Source organism: Zeus faber, assembly GCF_960531495.2.
Source record: "Zeus faber genome assembly, chromosome: 1".
Lineage (NCBI taxonomy): Eukaryota > Metazoa > Chordata > Actinopteri > Zeiformes > Zeidae > Zeus > Zeus faber.
In genome coordinates, this window is record NC_137193.1 from 12,757,267 (window position 1) to 12,779,183 (window position 21,917).

General features: G+C 46.9%; 1 protein-coding gene across 1 annotated transcript; it reads right to left on the reverse strand.

Annotated features, from left to right (window-relative positions):
* Positions 1–1,512: 1,512 nt before the first annotated feature.
* trim46b (tripartite motif containing 46b) lies at positions 1,513–16,653 on the reverse strand (the record flags this gene model as incomplete). Its single annotated transcript, XM_080007251.1, has 12 exons — positions 1,513–2,005; positions 2,146–2,213; positions 2,306–2,535; positions 4,689–5,030; positions 6,950–7,071; positions 8,808–9,061; positions 10,085–10,180; positions 12,019–12,165; positions 13,330–13,528; positions 14,185–14,335; positions 15,021–15,282; positions 16,630–16,653. The coding sequence occupies 12 exons, from the start codon at positions 16,651–16,653 to the stop codon at positions 1,513–1,515; spliced, it is 2,388 nt and encodes a 795-aa protein (XP_079863377.1).
* Between the last annotated feature and the right edge of the window lie 5,264 nt (positions 16,654–21,917).

Below are 21,917 nucleotides of genomic sequence, written 5' to 3' on the forward strand. Positions count from 1 at the left end.
AGCTTGATAAGACTCCTTTATCAGCTCTTGTGGTTGTGACCATTGTGTGAATAGTGTGCATTCACGTCCTTAATAAAAGCCACAGTGGCCTCAAACACTGCATATCCATATGAAATACCCTGATTCAAGTCATTATTATCAGATTTTCCGAGAACATTCGAGATTCCCGAAGCTACTTGCTCCAACAATTATTATAAATGAACTTGAATTTCCGTTAAATAATGTTCTACAATAAAAAAATTCTCATATTGGATATGTTTATAGTATTGTGTATCTGTTGTATATATGATGTATGTGTTTTTTATTTTTTATTTTATTGGCAGGCTGTGTTTTAGGTTTTAGAGGTTTTATTTGTGGGGTTTTTTTTGTCTAAAATTATTATAATGTAGTTTACATGGTTTTAGATCATTCCCTAACAAGGGCAAGAGTGATTGATTGATTGATTGGAATAATACATCTCGAACAAACTTCTACTGTTAGTAAAGCCAGTGTGACAATTCACTCGTGTATCTGGGAAATTCAATGGGCTTTTGCGACACCTTGCTGCCCCCCAGTGGTCCGAGTGCGTACTGCAGCTGCTCGTTCATAATGACATTTGAAAGCAAGCGCGGGCAACAAAGAAACAACCAAGAAACACAATTTCACGAGTTAAACAATTTGCATTTATTCCCCCCGTTTAATTTGTTTCGCAAACATTCTGCCAGCAGGTGAAGCTTAAGTGGATTCACATTTGCTTATCGTCTCTTAAGAAGCAACGCTCATTAACTCACAATCAAGCCGTGTTCAACTCATCAGCGATGTCCTTTGAGTCAAGGCAACTTTTGACCTCAACCAATGAATCAATGTGTTATCAGTCAGCATAACACACAAGCACACGCTCACAGGCAGACAAACACGCCGGATTGATGAATTTGGAGCGGAACACGGCGACGCACAAACAGAACCATCGGCATCCAGTGATTAGATGTGCGGCGGAGGTATAATTGGAGCCTCTAATTACGGCATTGACTCAAATCTTCCTCTCTACCTCTAATCTAGCACCTAATCACACAAGCGTTTATACCCCCCAAAAAATACAACTTTGGTCGTGATTATGGTGGGTGAAGGTGTCCACTAACAGTTGGAAAATCTCAAGAACAGAAAGCGCGCTCGACGGAAGGTGAAAATGGAGACGGCTGAGGGCGCGAGGAGACGAAGACGGTGTTTTTAAAGAAACGGCGTCGTGTATAGATGCTATGAATGTATGCGATGTTGCAGAGCTACAAGTGCAAGCGTCAAAGGCATATTTACAGGTTTATTTCTAATGTGCCAACCACTACTTTAAGCAATTCATTAACTCCTGCAAAAAGAAAACAAAATGCATGTAACAAAAATGTAAGAAAACTTAATTACATTTGCATATTTTTCACGATAGAAAGGTCTCGTCATATACAAATGAAATACAAAAGAAAATCGCTGAGATCTAGCTGAGTAAATACGGTCTTAACATTCCATCCCATCCCTACGGGGTTTTCAGTTGTTGATATTGTTATTATTCAGATTGGCGGCGCGGGGCTGGATGGTGACCCTCCTGACGGGCGTCTGGTCGGCGTTGCGGTTGGCCACCAGCTCCTGCAGCTGCAGCGCGCCGCCGCCGATGAAGCAGAAGGCGGGGCACACGGGGCCCGAGCAGTCCACGTGGCCCTCCCACAGGGGCCGCAGCGAGTGGGCGTCGTAGAAGGTGACGCGGCCCTTCTCGAAGTCCAGGCACACGCCCAGCCGCGGCGGCAGGGGGTAGGTGAGGCCCGCCGGCGAGGCCGGGCCGTTGCCGTTGGGGTCCCGGTTGTGGTGGTGGTGGTGGTTGTGGTGGTGGGTGGTGGTGGTGGTGGATGCGGTGGTGGTGGTGCTGCTGCTGCTGTGCTGGGGCAGGTAGATCTTCCCCATCCCCATGGTGAGGAAGCAGAACGGGGGGGAGGAGTCCAGCGCGTCCTCCGCGCCGCTGTCATGGCCGCTGTCCGGGTCGTAGCTGAGGAGGAAACAACAGCTTTTACACTTTGGATATCTGTCTACCCATCTATCTATCTATCTATCTATCTATCTATCTATCTATCTACACACACTCAGAAATCGGAAATTCTTTTATTTGTTATTATTGTCACCACTCACCGGGGACTGGCCATGTCCTGGGGAAGATGGAACCACTCCTGTAACTTCGACTCCAAACCCACTCCCACCTGTTGCAATATTAGCAAAAATAAACCTCAATTATAATTCACTGCAAATTCACCAGCAGCACTTTGATCCGTGTCCCCATGTGGAAACTCGCCTTGACCAGGTAGGATCCGGGCTCCACTGAGCACGCCCAGTAGTGTCGTCCCTGCGTAATGGCCACGTCCCCCACCAAGAGGTCGGAGGTCATGTGACAGGAAGTGAGCGCCAGGTCGGCGGCCTGCAGCAGCGAGAGACCGGGGACGCTGCGGGCGCACCGCTGCTCCTTACTGACCACCAGCCGGTTGGCGTGGAGACCCCAGCGAGAGTCCAGGTAGAAGTTTAGCACTGGGGGAGTCATGAAGAGAGAGATAGGGAGAGAGAGAGAGAGAGAGAGGGAGAGAGAGAGGAAGGGCAAGAGGAGAGGGTGAAAATAAGAACAGCAAGAGCGCCGTGGAAGGACGAGGGGAAAGTAATAATAAAGAGGCCCGAAAAGGAGAAGGGCGGGAGCGGCCGAGGGAGGCGGGTGGGAGCGAGGGAGCGAAGAGACAACCGAGAAAGAAAGAAACGACCGAGGAGGAGAGAACGAGGACGAGAGCGGGAGAGAGCGAGGGAGAGACAGAGAGAGAGAGAGAGAGAGAGAGCAAAACGAGCCCGACAGGTCCCGCCATCGATCGTACGACGCAGGGCGGTGGAACACACACAGGGTTTCCATTTAGGAGGCACTGGTACGATAACGGAGGCAGCGAAAAAGACCAAAACACAGGAGCGGGAGGGAGGGGAAGGAGGTGGAGGAGAAACCGAAGGGAGGCCACGTCACAAGCCCCCGGATCTGATTCTACATCTTCGTTGTTAAGCTGCAAACCTCTGGCCGCTCTGCTTAGCGACGGATGGGGGCGGAAGAAAGGATGGAGAGGAGAGGAGAGGGGAGGAGAGGAGAGGCAAGAAGGAGAGGAAAGGAGAGGCGAGGAGGCGAGGAGGAGAGGCGAGGAGGAGAGGAGAGAGGAGGCGAGGAGGAGAGGAGGCGAGGAGGAGAGGAGCAGGGCAGGGTGATAAAAGACGCTCTGGGTGTGGAGGCTCCGCTTACTGTCTGCAGGAGGCGAGTCGACATGGGATGAGGAGCAGAGACAGAGCCGCTGTGCATGGAGATGATGATGATGAGCAAGAGGCGGATGAGGACGGAGGCGTCGGGAGTGGAGACGGATGGGGATGGGCGGGGTGGGGAGTGACAGGAGAGAGGGGAATAGAGTGTGGAGGGATGGAGAGAAGGATGGAGAGAAGGCAGAAAAAAAAAAACATGGGAATGAGAAGAAAAAGAATGATTAAGCATCTCGACAAGGTCGGCTGCACTACCGCTACGCTCTTATTTCTTAGGTTTTCTCAGCTGGAAACTGAAATATGAGGACTGCTCCTCAAATTGAACACACACCAACCGAAGTCATAACATTAACATTTCTTTACAAATGTCATTCAATTGGCATTCATCAACTACTACAATTCAAAATGTGGGTCAGCAGCGCCATGTGGTGGTGAAACCAGCCCAAAGCGCGCAGGAAGGACACTTTCATATTCGTCGTATGGGGCTCTCTTCGTCACAAATTTAAACAAAATGTGTAGGGGGGGGGGGAATAAAGAAGGTAAGTCCAATCCCCACCAAGCACCCTGCATGGACTGAACCGGGAAGCCATGTAAGGCTCAATGTATTCAATAACTCACTATTTATTCAACTTGCACAGCTTCTTTTTTTCATTAAGGTTTTTCGCTAAGCTCCATAACCTTGTGCTTTAATAAAAATCTTTTTTTTTTTTTTTTTTACTTCTGGGGGGGGGTTCATGGGGCGACCTCTGCCTCAATCAGTCACACCCGCCTCCTCGCTGTTCACTTCTTGGAATTTTTTCTAAATTGTGAAGTTGAAGTGGGTGGAGTGACTCTCAAACCGGGGGTTGAATGACTCTTGTCTTGATGACCGTTGTTTGGGGACAAGTAGTTGCAACCTTGGTGACCTGGTAGATACAGTATGTGACTTACTCACTTACACCTCGCTATATATGATTTACTCTTTCTCTTGAGTTTTAATATGGACTTTGCGCATTCAAGGCAAAATACAAACTGTTATAACTTAGTAAATATATAGTTATCATTTATAATTCTAATTTATACCCAATATACCCATAATCAATAACTTATTCTGTGCATAGAATTGCATTTGTATATTCTGTATCTTTGTATGTATTTTACTATTTCTGTTCTCTACTTTTCAACTATTTGTGTACATTTGGCCATTTTAATTTTTACTTAATATTTTATTCTATTGTATTTTGTTATTATATATTTTTTCAGAGTGTTAAGCTTTTTCTCTCTGTTTATCATCAGTAGAGAAGCGCGCCAATGCTCACCGCGACAAATTCCCCGTATATGTAAACGCGCCCCTGGTGGAATAACCACTGATTGTGGAAGGAAAACGGGTGGAATGTGGTCCTTGGGTCCTCGGGTGTTCTCACCTGGAGCGGGCGGGGTGTGCAGGTACACCTCCTCGCTGTACTCGCCATAGCCGGCCTTGTTGCAGCCGCGCACCCGCAGCACGTACACGCTGTCCATCTCCAGCCGGTCGATCACAGCGCTGGTGGCGCTCACCTCGTCGAGACGCTGCCAGCCCCAGCGCGCCGCCGCCAGGCCCCCCCGGAAGCCGCCGCCCCGGGCCCCGCCGCCCGGCACCACGCCCCGCCGCCGGTACTCCACAGAGTATTGCCAGGCCGGCGTGGATTCCTGAGGGAGCCTCCAGCACAGGAAGAGCTGGTCGTAGGCCAGGGTACGCTGGGTGTCGATCACTGGAGCCAGGGGAGCTGGGGAGGAGGAGGAGGAGGATGTAAGGTTAGGAGAGAAGAGAGGAGGAGAGAGAAGGAGAAGAGAGAAGAGAGGAGAGGATGAGAGAGGGGGAGAGGAGAGAAGAGAGGGGTGGAGGAGAGAAGAGAGGAGGAGAGAAGAGAGGAGAGAAGAGAGGAGAGAGAAGAGAGGAGAGGATGAGAGAGGGGGAGAGGAGAGAAGAGAGGGGTGGAGGAGAGAAGAGAGGATGAGAGAGGGGAGGAGGAGAGAAGAGAGGAGAGGAATTAAGGGGAGGAGAGAAGAGAGGAGGAGAGGAGAGGAGGGGAGAGGATGAGAGAGGAGAGGAGAGAAGAGAGGAGAGGAGAGGAGGAGAGAGGAGAGGAGGTAAGAGGATTAGAGAAGAGAGGAGGAGAGAAAAGAGGAGAAGAGAGGAGGAGAGGATGAGAGAGCAGGAGAAGACAGAGGAGAGGAGGGGATGAGGAGGAAAGGAGGAGAGAAAGAGGAGAGAGAGAAGGAGAGGTGAGAGTAGGAGAAAGGAGCAGAGAGGAGAGGATGAGAGAGGAGGAGAGGAGAGAGGAGGGGAGAGGAGGAGAGGAAAGAAGAGGAGGAGGAGGGAAGAGAGGAGGAGAAAAGGAGGAGAGAAAGAGGAGAGAGGAGACAGGCGAGGAGGAGGAGGAGGGAGGAGACAGGAAGAGAGAGAAAGAGGAAGAGGAGAGGAGCAGAGGATGAGAGGAAAAGAGAGAAGAGAGGAGGAGGAGGGGAGAGGGAGAGGAGGAGGAGGTGAAGGAGCTGCCATCGCTTGCTTTGAGGAATTGAATGGAGCGGCTCCTGGTTTTTGATTGAAAGTTGAAATAGTTTGTGATGCATCGACCGCTGCTGTGAACAACACGTCTCGGTGCCAAACAGCACAAAGCTGAGGCTCCGTCCCCGACCAGGACGCTGACAATGTGGGTTTTGGCAGCAGTGAGAGAACAACGCAGGGACAGCAGTTCACCAACGACACACTGAAAATAAGTACCTGATGAGTGACTGACGGAATAAACATAGTGGACTAATCAAAATACATTTCTATGCCTGATATTTTGACGTTTGATTGATATATTATCATACATACAGTATACTGTCAACATTATGGGTACAGTGGTACCTCGACTTACGACTGCATCTACTGACGACTAATCCAAGATACCAGCAGCCATAGTCGTGAAAATTTGTATCGACTTGCGACCGACTGCTCCAAGATACGACCGTGGAAATTTACAGTTGCCGGGTCGGCGGCCAGTCAGCAGTCAGTCAGCGGGCAACCTACATCGTGTGTGCACATAGTTTGTGGCTTATCGATATTTTTTTCAAGTGTACTGTGTTTGTGCTGTGTATTTTGCTTATTTTCACCCTTCATGATTTCATAATTTATATGGGAAAAAATTGCTTCGACATACGACTGTTTTAACATACGACCGCTCTTATAGAACGAATTACAGTCGTAAGTCGAGGCACCACTGTACTATAAAAGTGGGCAATGCCGTGCTCAAATTGACATGAAACAGTTGCCCAATGGCCAGTAATGTCCCTTTTGAAAGTCTGGTAAGATACATTATTATTTAGTCTCAATCTGCGTGCTTTGTTCTGCTCATCGGCCTAAATGTGAACGGTAATGCATAAAATTTGCGGAGTTGGCTCCAAAGTAATAATACAGAAGCAAAAAAAAAAAAAAAAAAAAAACAATTACCAGTGTCTGCAGAATTTGGGACCTGCTCCGGACCGATCAGGCTTGAGAAATCCCCGCTCTCGAATATTCAATTCCGTACAAGCAACGTTGCCCGGCTCACAACTTTTACCATGTACATTAATGGCCTTTGATTGGTCGAACAAGTGGAATGACGACCAGTCGCACAACAGAACCTGATTCCAAACCCGCAAAGCGCCCCGCCCCCAATACCTTGTATGAAGTGCAGCTCGGTGAGGAGTTTGAGTTCTTTGGAGACGTCCAGCTGAAAGTGTCTGAAGGACGGATCGGCGGCCAGAGTGAAACACTGCAGGTTCTCGATGGATTTATTCAATCTGATGAGGGGAGAGGGAGAGAGAGGGAGAGAGAGAGAGAGAGAGAGAGAGAGAGAGAGAGAGAGAGAGAGAGAGAGAGAGAGAGAGAGAGAGAGAGAGAGAGAGAGAGAGAGAGAGAGAGAGAGGGGAGAATTGTTTTTTGAGTGTGGCTTGAGGGCGGGGCAGTTTCTCAGGTCACGTCCATCTACATCCTCAACTAAATGCGGCGATACAAAAAAGCTCTGTAAAATAGCAGCTGATGAGACTCACAGCGGGTCTGCGAGCGCCACCTGGTGGTCAATTTGATATCACACTTTGGAGTCGGGGAGATGAGCGATATTGACAAAATTAAATATCCCAATTTTTATTTTATTTTTTTTATGGATACCTCGATATCGATCATGACCACGATATTTTGTGGGTAAATATTGGAACCTTTCATAATATTTTTATACAAAACAAATATTTCAGAACCAACCATTGGTAATGTGAATACTATAACCAAGCAGGAAGAGATTAGGACTTGATTAGAAGACATAGAACAGTCTTTAAAGTTCAGAAGGTTGCAGCGCTGACATCACAACGTCGATATTATAACGATATATTGACCAGCACTACTTAGCCAAAATAAATGATCTTTCATTTCACACAGATTTGTCCTGTGCAGAAAGGGTTTTATTCAATCAAAGCCTCAGTGGATAAATAACGACTATTGACTCTCTTTACGAAGACAATAATGGTTGTTACTTCAGTTACTAGGATGGTAAAATGCAGAGAAATGCATTTTGTTGCCTCAGTACTTGTACTCTTTGCAATGACAATCTGTTGAATCTAATCTTGTGCGACACTAATCTAGTCTTGTTGAAGAGTGTGTGGAGTGACATACCACGTCAGGTTTTGCCTGATGACATGAAAGTGGACACATGAGCCAATCAGAGGCCACAGCAAGAAATACAGACCTCCTGGCTCAGGCTGGGAGGCCCTGTGCCCTGCAGGTCCACGTGAATGGGTGCCTGAGGTGTCAACCTGAGCACCTTTTACTGTCTTCCTTTTTACCCAACAAGGAGTGTTGTACGGATTTCTATTTTTGTTGCGTCTGTTCGGACATCATGGTCCGGTGTTTTATTCAATTTTATACAGGTTTGGAGTGAACGTCCAAGAAAACTGTAACCACAGAGCGCAGCCACCCATGCCTGGTTTGCCTTAAGAAATAAAACCTCCTGTCGGTCTGGAGCCTCCATCCTATTTAGTATTACTTCCTTTTTAACGGTCATAGCAGTGTTAACACATGATATTACACATAGAAAATACAAATGTCGGCTAAGTCAGTATGACTGAAACTCCTGAACACCCTAATCCTGAAATTGAGGCGTAGCTGGTTCTGTCAGACAACTCGACAGCGCCACACGCTTCTAAGCCCTTATTTGGGCCGCCTATTTAAGCAGCCAATCCCTCTTCCCCTACCTGCTCTGCTTCCTGCTCTGCTTGCTGTGTTGCTGCGCTCCCTCCACTACTCTTCTATCCAATGGGGGGATTGGAGCTCATCACTCCAATATTTCCAGCTCATTAAGCATGCGTATGTTTGCCGTACACCTCACCGGGAGTGATGAGCAGTAGAGCCCAGATGCCCCAAACTCAAACGACGCTAAATAAATAAAATTAATTTTGAATTAAATCTAATAGTTGTCTCTCAAAAATGCATTTAATTTCACAAAAGAAGGTTGGAAACTAATAAGAAAAAAAAAAAAATCTGTGACCTGTTGTGTGTCTGGCGGGCAGCCTGCACGAAGCAGGGCGCGTCGGTCTCCTTCAGCATCTCCTGGGTGAAGGCCATGAGGCCGGCGTGCTCCATCAGGCTCCGCCTCTCGGCCACCTGGGCGGCCAGCGCCTCGCCCCGCCGCTGCCGCGCCGCCTCCAGCGCCTGCGTGAGCGACGCGTGGCGTTCGGCCAGAGCGGCTGTCAGGTCGCGCACGCTCTCCGCCAGCTGCTCCCTGGCCGCCACACTGTTCACCTGGGGAAACACCCAAAACACCGGCACTGATGAGAGACGGAGCACTGCACCACAGGCACCCTGGCAGGTGTCTTTCCTGGTGGAAAATGGATACATAACATCAAAGGTATCATTAAAATCATTAAACTCTTTGACTACATGCATTTCACAACATGCAGGCTTGACCTAAAAAGTTAACTAGCCAAATCAATTGGTTGTAACTTGTGCCTGAAATAAAAAAAAAATATATATATATATATATATATATATATATATATATATATATATATATATATATTTATTTATTTAATTTTTTTTTTTACCAAAAAAACTGTTGCTGTGGGGTTTTTTTATATTTAAACTTAACTTCGCCTACGAAAAGAAATATAAACAAATAAGAAAAAAAAGGCATAGACAACTGTCAAACAACCCGACAGCGCCACAGGCTTCCACGCCCTTATTTGGGCTGCCAATTTAAGCAGCCAATCCCTCCTGCCCCACCTGCTCTGCTTCCTGTTCTGCTTGCTGTGTTGCTGCGCTGCCTCCACCTCCCCTGCATCCACCTGTTGGGCTCTACTCTTCTATCCAATGGGGGGATTGGAGCTCATCACTCCAATATTTCCAGCTCATTAAGCATGCGTGTGTTTGCCGTACACCTCACCGGGAGCGATGAGCAGCAGAGCCCAGACGCCCCAAACTTAAACAATGCTAAATAAATAAAGATCATTTGAAATTAAATCTAAGAGTCGTCTGTCAGAAATAAACCTAAATCTCTATTCCTTGCAATTTATAAGAAACTCATACCCAAATAGATTGCATATAACAGCAGTTAATTTAACAACTCAATTTTTTTTTTCTTGACTTTGTCATTCTACAATTTCTTTATTCTTTTGTGTAGGGTACCAAATTATGCAATATAAAATATAACACTGTCACAAATTGAAATGACAGAATAACATTAACAAAAACATAAAATATTGTTTTGCTTTTTTTTTTTTTTTACTGATATTAAGTTTCCTTCCATATTTAGAGATATTTTGTCACCTCTGTCTGAGTGATGGCACTCTCCAGCTGCGTGATCTGGCCCAGAACCGTCTCCTGGTTGGACAGAATGAAGTTCATCTCCTTGGTAATCTTGTCCTGTCAAAACACACACACCACAGATTTAAAGGCTTAATACTAATGTACATTGCGAGGCTGTGATATACTGCAATGTGCCTTTCTGACACCGGTTTAGGCTGTAGAATGACACTCCACATTGCTAATCTTTTTAAAGAGATAATAATATAAATAATGTTTTTATTATTATTAGCTTGTGTCACCCACTGGATATTTTCAAGATAACAAGGGTCAACCCAACAAATTGATGGTAGTCAAATCACAAATTCAGTAAGGGTAACCCCACCCCAGATAAGGGGGGCTGTATGCCTGTTGCTCGTTAGAGTAATCAACGAGCAACAGGTAAAACCTCATCCCCACACACACACACACACACACACACACACACACACAGGAGAGGAGCCCTTGTCATGACATGTGGTCCACCTGCTCCGGGCTTTTTCCAGCTTGCCCACTCTTGACTGTAAACTGGTGTGTTTTCTGCTCCATTGCCCGTCTCTGTCTCGGAGGACAGCCGTGAAAAAGCTGAGAAAAAGCCACCCAGGCGGTGTGTGGCAGGTGGAGCTGCTATATATATCTTTATGTATAAATGTGTGTGTGCCTGTGCTCCTGGACTTTGTGCACATAGGTACTGACCAGTATCACAGTAAAATACTTCATTATCGGAGACGTTTGCGTTTGAAGAAAGACCTTTCAAATTAGACGTTTGACCTAGGACGTGAACGTTAGCCATCAGGAAATTGTGCAAAACATTCTATGTGTGTTGAATTCCTTTCGTCAATTAGCCTGCGATAGCTTAATGCGGATAGGAGGATGTTGAGACATCATAAATGAACTGCTTTGAGATGAAGTGAGCTGGGGCTGAAGCAGTGCTTGAAATGGTTCGGTACTCAACAGTACGCCGTACCGACACTTCTGCAATTTACTCTTTGGCATAACGGGATTTTTTCTTGAGCACCAGCACTTCTCACCAGCTGCCGGTCTCTGTTCTGCCCTCTCAAGTGGAAAAATCAAGTGGAGATATTGTAAAATATATATGATTTGCTTGAATCGGTGGGCACTATTTTATTTAATTATAACGCACAAGCTGCGAGGTCTGGCTCTGGGTTGCCAGGATGTTATTGACCATATATGGACATATCCGTGTTTGCGCATTCGATTTCGCACCTTTTTGGTGGAAACAGCTGGTTTCACTATACCACCAGTTCTGTTGCTTTGTCGGTAAAAGCTGCTGTGTTCTGGTTCAGGTGGATTGGAAACTCCTAGCTTGCATCGCGTCGGAAAGGCAGCAGGAAGTGATGGTATCTTCCAAGGAAACCTGGAAATCTGGGGTCGGTGGTCCCCGTGTTAATGTAACATAAAAACTACAGAGTGGTTCCAAATGACCGTAGACATTTTTTAAAATCTAAACAAAGGAAATGTTGTTCACCATCAGCGGGCACATCACCATGTTGCTGTGTGAGCAATCGGCTCTGAATTTCCAACATAGATGGCTGTTCTTTTACACTTTTCCAAGTACAAGGTTGGATTTTTCAGCGTTCCGACTTCGATGGAGAACAGCTCTTAGCTGTTCTACACACACACGAAAGGACCCTGACTTTCATATATATCTTTGTTATAAAGAATATTTATTACCCTTTCGCCCAACATGTGACTAAGGGGAGTACCGGCCCTTTTTTTCCCACTTCAAGCACTGGACTGAAGTTATCCGTTTTGGAAAGATGTGTTGAAAATGAATTGATCAATGATGACGAACATGGATAACCTATAGACAAAACCGGTTAGTCATTCCTCCACAATGTAACCTTCCCTAGCTGTATGTTTTTGGGATATCTGGAAGTGGTATCGTAGTGGCCCACCTTCAGGGCCTGGTGGGCCTGAGCCACGGAGAGGATCTTGTGTCCTGCGTGGACGCGGCGCAGCTTGCAGAGCGAGCAGAGCAGCCGCTGGCACGAGCGGCAGTAGAACTGTAGCTTCTCCTGGTCGTGCTCCGGACATGTCAGAACCTGGAGATCAGCCAAATAAACACCCAAAAATCAGTCAGGAACCATTTCAAATCACAAATTTGGTTGCAAAATCAGTGAAGATCACTTAAAATCAGTGTGTGTATTTAAGTTATGTTCTTTTGATTACTCCATCTCAACACTTCATATTTGGTCATCTTGAAGTACTGTCAACACGTGGGCTGGATGACTTATTTAACTTTCAGGTATATTTGTATCGGCATTACAGGTGTTTTTTGTTTATTACGTCAAAGTAATCGATTAGTAATTTCTCTTTTATGTTAAATCAAAGAATTCTGTGAATCTAGCTACGATACTGCATAAATTCCAGCAGTATCATAGTGGTGTAAGAACGACTTGGTATGGGAATACACTATTTTGAGAAAAATTGAAACTGTTATTATAGTGTAATTTGCATTTGAAAAAATATGGTCATCATCGTTTCGCCATATCACATATTTAACACATATTTAAAGTTACTCAATTTTGCCATATTTTTCATTTGTTAGAACAATGACTGTTCCACCTCTTCAATACTCTGTCTTTGTTTTCTAACTTTTAGAATAATGTCACAATACGCAACAAGTGGATCAGCTTGTAGTAGTAATTCATTGTGTCACCAGAACTCCCCACGTCATTACATCAGCCGATGCTGCATTCAAGGGAAACTCAGAGAAATTGTCACTCGTTTTTAGTGGTAATGCTGATGTGAAGAGGAGCGACCGCACGAACTGATGCTACGTTCCATGGGAACGCGAAAATTTGTAATTGGTGTCGATACGAAGTGATGGTGTGTTTTACGGGAACTCTCAAAACTGTCATTCGTATTTAACACGACTAAGCTGGAACCTGTGTGTTGCTGCCTGCAGCTACATTTACTATTATTATTATTATTATTATTATTATTATTATTATTGCTTACTTTTCTAATGTCAGTGAGCAGTGTAAAGTACTGTATCTATTTATTTATTTTTCATGTAAAACACACAATATCACTAAAGATTCCAGGGCTAAAATGTAGTATGTGTGTGTGTGTGTGTGTGTGTGTGTGTGTGTGTGTGTGTGTGTGTGTGTGTGTGTGTGTGTGTGTGTGTGTGTGTGTGTGTGTGTGCGTGTGGGCTTCTGTGCCTGTGTGTTTGACCGCCGGTGTGGTCCTTCAGAGCTCACCTTGGGTCTGAAGTTGAGCGTGGGCTGGACGTGCTCATGCTGGGCGCGCGGCGTCCCCCACGGGTGGTACAGCTTGAAACACTCGTTGCAGAAGCTGGCTCTGCAGTCGGCGCAGCCCTTGGTGGCCTCCAGCGCCTGGGGGGGCTTGCAGAACTGACACATCACAGCCACACTGCCTAGGCTGACCGTGTGTCTGTACCTGGGGGAGAGAGAGAGAGAGAGAGAGAGAGAGAGAGAGAGAGAAAGAGAGGGGGGGGGAGGGATGTGTGGAATTGATAGGTAGGCGGGTGACAGATATTTGGGTGGGTGGATGGACGGACAGATGTATGGGTAGGAGGATGGACGGATGGAGGATAGATGGAAAAACAGATAGACGGGTAGGTAGGTGGATGGACGGACAGTCGGGTGGGTGGATGGATGGAACAAATAGGCAATAAATAAATCAAGTAATAAAAAATACAAAATGGAAACAAATTCGCAATACACAAAATAAAGCTAAAAGTACATTTAAAAAATACAATAACCAATAAACAAGAAAATAAACAATTCACAATAAACCGATAAACCTCTATATCAACGAGAGAGAGAGAGAGAGAGAGAGAGAGAGAGAGAGAGAGAGAGAGAGAGAGAGAGAGGAGGGGGAGGGACGGCACAATAGACAATAGAACAGGGTCATTTTTATAAATTGGTGCGAGTCTCCGGAAAGGCACAGCTTGCCGGAGCTGCCGCGCCGCAGCGTGCGCACGGCTGGCTCCCAAACCTGCTGGCCTATCAGGGCGGAGCACGGTGAGCCCCGAGCGGCCACGTCGCGGCCTCTGGATGCGTGTTTTTTCCCGCGGTGCTTTGGGCCGCTACCTTTCCACTATCCGCTCCAGGGTGAGGTTTCGCAGGCAGTCGGTCAGACCCTTCTCGCCCAGCTCCACGTCGCGCCCGCAGGGGATACAGGGAAACATCATGATCAGGGGCGGGCCCTCCTTGCGTCGTCGCCCTGGATACGTCCCGTAGCCTGGAGACCCGGGGCCGGTTGGTGAGGAGCGAGAGGGAAAATCAATCGTGAGCAGCGAGAAATGCAGAGTTTGGGTTCTGTCTTCCGGAAGCACCTGCAGTCTGCGGCATATTTATTATAGGTCATCATCACAGGAAAGGTTCAGGATACATATATTTTTTATCCACGGACGCAGCAGCTCCATCCCTCCGTCGGGAGTTCAGTTCAAGTAACGGGGGACAAATCCACAATCTTTGTCCGGTGCAACAACTCACTCCACGTATTGTGGTCGGTCACGCGTATGATTCTTCATCAGATGATGTGAATTCTTCTTTATGTTTTCCGCCTTTCTGTGGCGTGCACCGGCAACAACGCCACCTCCAAGCGAAAGCCAGCAATGAAAAGAGGACCAGCAAACAGGGAAGTTAGGAAATAGAAACAAATGCACTTTTTTGAAACAATTAATCCTTGAATTTTCAAAATCGGACAACTGCTGCATCCTATTGAAATGTGGAGTGAGTTTTTGCACCGAACGCAGATTATGGATCTCCCCCGACATTACTTACAGCGAACCCCCGATGGAGGGACGGAGCTGCTACATGAACAGTTGATTTAAAACGGGGATAAACATCAAAAATTCCTCAATCCTGATCCTTCACAGTGAATTAATGAATTATTTAGCCGTGCATTTTTGACTGATCCGCACCTGCCCGTAGCACCCGGTCAATAGGTCGCTGCTCGGCTTTGGGTGTGGGCCGGCGTGCTTGGCGTGGCGAGCGGGTGTTGGGGGTGGAGGCCGGGGAGTTGGGCTCCGGCGGCAGCTCCGGCGGTGGGTAGCCGTTGGCCACCAGGACCTCGGAGGCGCACATGAGGCAGACGCTGTGCAGGCACGGCAGCACCACCGGCTGCTTCACGATGTCCTTGCACACCGGACAGCGCAGCTCCCGCTCCATGCTCTTCACGTTGGACTGCGAGAGGGGAGAGCAGAGAGGCGTCACGGCCCACGGAGGTCGGCGGAGCAAAGCTTCGAACGCTACCACTGGTGCACGGAAAACAACCGGGATTTAGGAATATATATTGTTTTTATGATCAATATTTTAACGGGTGGACCGATGCCATCTTTTTCACCGCTGATCCTTATCCTGGATCATAAACTTTAAGGATCGTCCCTATAGGACATACAGTATGCTTCTATATGTCAAGAAAGCAAAGACTCAGGTATTGTTATCGTTTCATGTTTGATTTGGATTTTGGAAGGGGATATAATCACTAATATGATACACAGTTTTATAACCCAAAAAGAAAATGCCTACTCATGCATAATGGTGGCCTGGTGAGCAGGAGCGGCCCAAATTAGCATCTCTGGAGCAGTTTGCCGTTGTCTGTCTGGCCCAGGGAATTTTAGGATCATAGAACGATTGGCCTACCTACTTGGTAGACAGACATTTTGCCATCTTCATCGTGACTGAGGTTATCTGATTCTCAAGGTTACTAAATGTGTTTTTAATGTTAACCAAAATTATTTTTATTGAGGCAAACTGTTGCGCAGTATATATGGTGGTTTTTGAGCGCCTTACCAATTCGCTGCCTTTGGGGATGCCCTTGACAGAGGGCTCCACTGGAAACGGCTTAAATTGTTGACCCGTGCAAACTGTTGTAACGTCCGTGGTTCTGCAACTGCACTATACTGACAACGTAAATCAACATCAAAACAGTTGCAGTAACAACTGTCTGGTGTGGCACCAAATGGGGATGTCTCGGTGATGCGACGTGACACAGGCAATGCATTGGGTAAAATTCTCCATTTGTCCACAACTGAGGGTTCTGCTTCTTTGCAAGAGAGAAAACTTTGCATTGCATAGGCTTTTACGAGAGAGAAAGCCGCACAAAGGCTTAAATGCGTGCATGCAAAAAGAGAAAAATTGACATTGTCGGATGAATTAACAACAAAAACAAGTGGACATCAGACAGAATGACTCGGCCCGTGCAAAGGTGACGCAAGAAGGATCCCCCAAAAAAACACTAAAGTTATCCAGGCCACAGTGATGCAGCTGCCGCCGTGCCGTAGATTTAGGACCAAATGAAACGGGCCAGAGAGACAGAGAACGACAGCATCCAATGTGCTCCCAAAGCCCCTCATCCCTTCCCTCCCTCGCCGCCTGTGTCATTCCCCAATGTCAACCCACGGCCTGTCCTTCGTCCACCGACACGAGGCTCGGCGGTTTCCTACCCCCCCCCCACCCCCACCCCCATTCCTTTGGCTTGTTCCCCGCGGCTCGACGGATAAACACGTCGCGACGTCCATCCATCCTTACCTTCACCTGGAATCTGGGCGCCATGACTGCGGCGCGCAGCTCCTGCAGGAGGATGCTGCTGCTGCAGGGATGGGGTGGGGGGTGGGAGGCGTGGGGGTGGGGTTAAAATACTACCGTGTGCTCGCGCCGCCGTAGGGAGGCTCGGGGAGGGTTATTATTAATAATTTAAAAAATACAAATAAAAGATTAAAAAAAAATATATATATATATCGGTTTCTATAGCCCACCCTATAACCACGTTTGCCTTCTGCGGCGTGGTCTTGCCGCTCCCCCCCCGCATCCCGTCCCCATGGCAACTCCACCCCACCTCCACCTGGAAATGTATCCGCGTCGCGACGTTATATTTCATTTTATCGGGCACAGCCGTGGTTCTGAGGCGGTCCCTGGCTAAATCCAGTTGCCGGGGAAGCATTTCGACATCATCAAAATACAATTCCCAGCCCGATTCAGGGTGACGGCAATTTGGGCCTAAACTCAATTAAGCCTTTTTTATTCCCCGATCGAGTTAAAACACATACAAATACATGACGTGGTTCTACTTTTTTTTTTCTTTCCCTCTCATTTATAAACCAGACCTATTGACACACGTCGTCCATAAACCTGTCTGTGCGTCTCAGGCTTTTTGACTCCACTGCGTTTATTCCGAACGACGATTATTATTATTATTATTATTATTATTATTATTATTATTATTATATTTTTACTTTTGACCAGAGCATAATAATAACAACAATAAATATATCATCCCCACACATATCAGACGCACAGGCCGTACTCACAGGGACACGGATCAGGGCGTCCATGGCTGCAGCCTTCAGATCCGACTCTGCCATTTTAGAAAAGGGACAGCGACCCCGCCTCGTCACCGTCCGGCTGCCAGGCGGCGTTCGAATCCGTCGGAGCAGCCACGTGGCCAACGCATCGTCGCGGCCCCGGTGGGGTCTCGAACGCGGCAGGTCGCGGGAGACGAGCGAAAGAGGCGCGCGGCGCGGACGGAGGGGGTGGTGGTGGTGGTGGTGGCGGGGGCGGGGCGGCCGCTTTCCAGTGCCCTGCGGGGTGCTCCGGTCGGTGCCGTCGGAATAATGACACCGGGGACGGGACGGGCGGAGGCGTGGGCTTCTCGGCGACACGTCGAAAGGCCGATTTTTCTTTTTCTTTTCTTTTATTTTATTTGGGGGGGGGGGGGGGGGGGGGGTGTTGGCGGCGTCGCTCCTTCTACGCGCTCGTCCGCCGGTGCGACGCGAGCGATTCGGTCGTTGCGGAGCGTAACGTTTGAAGGACTCGCGCGCCGGGAGTCGCTCCGCGGAAATAGCGGAGGAGCGGGTCTCACGCGCTGAAAACGATGACAGAGGTTTTTACCGGACACGCATTTACAAGCCCCCCCCCACCCCACCCCCCGCGGCGTGATCCCTAGCGGATGTGCTAGAGACGTGATTCACGCGTCGCATGTGTGAACCACATCTCCGAGGACGCCGCCTCCCGCCGACGTACACCGCTTTTGACGGAGCTAAACGGTTCCTGTGAGATACCGCGCGCACAACCCACGCTCGTCGGCCAGCGGGCGCCCTCCGTCGCTCACCGCGCGCTTGCGCCAACCGTTAAAAGGGTTGGAAAATCGAACGACTCTTTTTTTTTTTTTTTTCCCCCACTGAAAGACTCGCAAAGAACCGAATCCTAATAAAGAGTCGAACCTTTCACCTCTCGCCCGTCGCAAGAAGGAATCGCTCCCTAAAATCGACAGATCGGTTCAAGGGAAGATCTTTCCGGTCGCGTCACTCGTTTGTGTCGCCGCGTGTTTTTTTTTTTGTGGTGACACAGTGAGACGCATCATCTTCTTTAGACGTTTCCGGAATAGTTTGGGTTTTTTTAGGGTTTTTTTCCGGGATAACAATAACAAACCGTTACCTTATACCATACAACTTACACCAGTGTTTCTCTTAATAGGGGTCTCGTCCCCTTAGGGGTACTGCAGAGATAATAAAAAAAAAAATGTGTTGAAACATTTTGGTTGTATATAATGTTTAACAAAAACGCATACGACGCACATACAGTACATCATTTATGTTGATGTTTTTTTTGTTTTTTTTCTTCCAACGCAGGGAAGGGGGTACTCAGCTGAAAAAAATATCTTAAAGTGGGCAAACTCATAAAAGAAGTTTGAGAACCACTGTCTTATACCTACATTGCATATACGTTAGTATGTATATATGTTCATATATATGTGTGAGTATGTGCATGCATTCCTTTGTGTGTTTATCAGTGGAAAATAACAGAATACAAGTACTTAGTCACTGTACACTGTACTCTGCCAAAGCAGAAAGAAAAGGCCTGTAGTCATATTTGTATTTGTATATTCTTGTAAATTACGATGACGCCTCCTGTTCAACTCAGGGATCAGGATATGGATGAACACATCTGCACACAAATCATAATCCGACAGACCTTTCCACCTGCAGGGGGCGACAAGACAGCTGCATTTTGCGCCATAACAATCTGAGGCTGAGGAACCTGCCTATAATAAGAATGATCATGATGTCCGTCCATGTGAACAAGAAAAAAATATAAAGTACGTCGTCGTGCGCATTTCTCTTATTTAAGAACTAGAGAATTCGACTTTATTAATCCCTGTAGGGTTATTCAGGATATAATAACTAAAATTCTCTCAAAAATGTAAAACATAAAAAGAATAATTCTGACGTATCTTTTTTCAGTCAAAGATGTTTTTAACATGTAAAAACATTTTTCCATATTGAAAAAAGTATAGAATTTGCCGTTGAAGTTTGTTTGCATTTTTGTAGTTAGAATGACTGAGGAACCTTTGCTTGCGATAGTGTATGAACGTCAACGGGAGGGGGCGCTAACACGCAACATAAATGCCTTGTCTTGATGTCCTTTGACCCTTTCTACCTAATTGGATCAAATTGATCAAATTTTCTAATTTTCCATGTTAAATACCACACCAATTGCTGGTAAAAACAAAAAAAAATCAACCCATTGTAAATGTTATCTGGTTCTGTTGTTTGTTTCGTTCATTGTTGGCAGGCTTACTGAGTTTTTCTAATCAGATAAGACCTTGATCACCCCTGTGATCAATGAGTTTAGATAACTGGATCATTCATTTGCTCATAAAAAAATGCTTGATAAATGTCTAAAGTATATGTTCTGTGTGCCTCTGCAGGGGAAAACCAACTCCCCCACGTTTTGTTTTGTTTTCACTTTACTGAATAGTGTTACAACATGTCTGTTAACACCTATCACTACACCACCATATTCTGGTTCATACTGTTTAACATTATGAGAACATTGAGTGAAGTCGCAAGGTTCAATCAAGCGAGTGTGGCGCCGATTTTAAATTATAAACATGTAACAGGCCGCATTAAACTGTCTCTCGGGCCGGATGTGGCCCCCGGGCCTCTAGGTTGAGATCCCTGACATAAACCTTGCAGAAAAGAAGTGCAAATACATCTCTCAACAGCATAAGTCAGATTAATTTACTTAAATTACATAATTTAAAATTAAATCAAATAAATCTTTAGTGGTCTCAAATATTATTTTAATTGATCTATGAATATTTGAAATATTCATAGATTTTTGTCTTATCTTTTTGGTTATTTGTAATGAATATGAATTTGTTATTACATTTTGTTTGTTGTTGTTCTTCATGACACACATTGTATTTATTTTCAGTATTTTCACTATTTATGGTTTTATTTTTTATGTCTTCATTTTGTGTTGTCTTTGTGTGTTGATAATATCTCTCTGTAGTCGGGTGAAGAAGTTTGGCAGAATTAATTATTACTATTACAGAAATTACTACAAACAGATTCAATGTTGTTGTAGTAATCTACAGAACTAGTCGGTGCATCATATTTATTCAGACCTATTACGATCCTTGCATGTGAATCAACTATTGCATAGCACGACCCCTTTTTTTAGGTTTTTTTTTACCTGTGCTGTCAGCATGCTGGGCATATAACACAGAGTGTTTGTATGCCATTGCATTCAGGACAGAGTTAGCCTGCAAGCGGAGTTCAACTTCCCAACCTGCAATGCAACTCTTTATTCATTCTTAAATCATCAACAACAGCTGCAATAACTCTGTCCTGTGGACGACCTGTAGAATGGCAAGAGCACAGTTTTTGGTTATAGAGAACCACCACCAACCCCCCGCTTTGGAGAACTATTTATCATGTTTGGGTCTATAGACAACTGATCACTACTCCAAGAGGGGGAGAATCACCACGGGTGAGACAAATAACATTTACACAAAAACATAAACATTGGACGACAACACGTATTGAAAAACAGTTAATTAGGTCCAGGAAAACTGGTTACATGGCCACTTCCTGTCATAATTATGGCAGTAAATGAGGGAGGAAAGAAGAGGAATGCAACCAGGAGAGTGCTGGGGTGCACTTGAAGCAGGTGTGGTGGTGTGTGTGTGTGTGTGTGTGTGCGTGTGTGTGTGTGATGGGACCGCCTGTATGTGTGTGTGTGTGTGTGTGTGTGTGTGTGTGTGTGTGTGTGTGTGTGTGTGTGTGTGTGTGTGTGTGTGTGTGTGTGTGTGTGTGTAAGATGTCCACCGGTGAATGTACATGACTTATCTCCATTGGCAGTGGTGTAGAAGGTCAGTATTATGTCGTGGCGCTTCCAAGCAGCGGAAAGGACCCCGAAGACCCTGAACTCTGCAGCCCGGGCCGTGGGCACCAGGCACCGACCGCAGGCCTGGATCCCGGCCCCACAGCAACAGACCGACACCCCGCCTGAACGACCTGCCCCGCAGGCGAGCTGGCGGGACTCCCATGCCCACCCACGCATCGCGAAAGGGCGAGGTCCACCCCACCGCAGCCGAACAGACGCTCCACCCGGCGTGAGTGCCGAGTGCCCATAAACGTAGCAGAGTGTGCTCAGCACAGGGCACTTGGTTGTTAGTGCCCCCCCACCCCCGCCGATGCCAGCAGGCCGCAGGATATACAGGCCCTCCACCACCCCCAGCACCCGGGGCACCCGCCGCAGAGAAGCCGCGCAGCAGGAGCAAAAGGAAGACAGCCGCCCCTCACAGTTCAACCCACACCCAAAACGCCAAGCAGCCCCCCCAGGGGCCCCGGAAACTACCTGGTGGCGCTCTCCGCAGCCCCGCCAGGTCGCAGCAGACCTTAAGCTACCAGGCGGAAGCTGCCAGGACTCCAGCCCAGCCGCCCCCCAGCCAACCACGCCCCCACACCGACATGCCAGTGACCGGCCACCCCAGAAAACCCCAGTGCTCAATGTGTGCTGTTGGCAATTGC